Below are 733 nucleotides of genomic sequence, written 5' to 3'. Positions count from 1 at the left end.
CTGAACCACCTTCACTAGCCTTCGACCTTCCATCATCCCCTCCTCCTGCCTCCCAAACCCCGCACAATTCCCATCGAGGGTCCCAGGAACCCCAAGACTCAACTCCATCCCAACCCATGTCCCCTCTCCACTCCCGCGCCTCCTTCTAGGTTCTTATCCCTCAGTCCCTCTGTCCCCTTTCACACTCTGCTCCCTCAACTCCCGTGGCCTCTTGGCCACCCCTTGCCTTACATTTCAATTCCCGTGCCTCCCTCCAGGCTCTTGTCCCCTCAGTCCCTCTGCCCCCTTTAGACCTCTATCCCTTCTATTCCTGTGGCCCCTTCCCGGTCCCTCTACTCTCCCCAGCTCCCGGACCTATCTGCTCCCCAATTCCTGTGCCCACTTCCCAACCCCGCACCCTTCTTTAACTCTCAGGACCCTTTCCGCCTTGCTTCTCACCCCTGCTTCCCCTTCCCGGCATCCGTACCCTTTCCCGGCTCCCTCCTCAAATTCTCGGCTCTTTCTCGGCCTCCGTACTCCTCTAAGGCCGCCGTATCACATTCGCGGGTTCCATGAGCTTTCAGCCTCCCGTGCACCGGCGGCTCCTCTGCAACTATAACATCATTCTCTAGGTGCCCTGGGCCGCGGCTTCGGTTTAAATTTCCTGTCGTCTCCGCCTCTAAAATTACGTAAGAGCTGCGAGACTGCCCTACGGGGGCCCTGGGAGGACAATATTAACTCAGCAAACCTCCCC

General features: G+C 58.5%; 1 protein-coding gene across 1 annotated transcript in view; it reads right to left on the bottom strand.

Moving 5' to 3' along the window:
* Window positions 1-733, bottom strand: part of DBF4B (DBF4B-CDC7 kinase regulatory subunit) — a 27,961-nt gene that overhangs the window by 26,813 nt on the left and 415 nt on the right. Inside the window, 1 exon segment of the mRNA XM_007472050.1 lies at window positions 467-658. Within this exon segment, the coding sequence (XP_007472112.1) occupies window positions 467-658 (192 nt within the window).

Source organism: Lipotes vexillifer, unplaced genomic scaffold (assembly GCF_000442215.2).
Source record: "Lipotes vexillifer unplaced genomic scaffold, Lipotes_vexillifer_v1.1 scaffold1639, whole genome shotgun sequence".
In the NCBI taxonomy this organism is placed as follows: Eukaryota; Metazoa; Chordata; class Mammalia; order Artiodactyla; family Lipotidae; genus Lipotes; species Lipotes vexillifer.
This window is presented reverse-complemented; position numbering and strand designations above follow the sequence as displayed.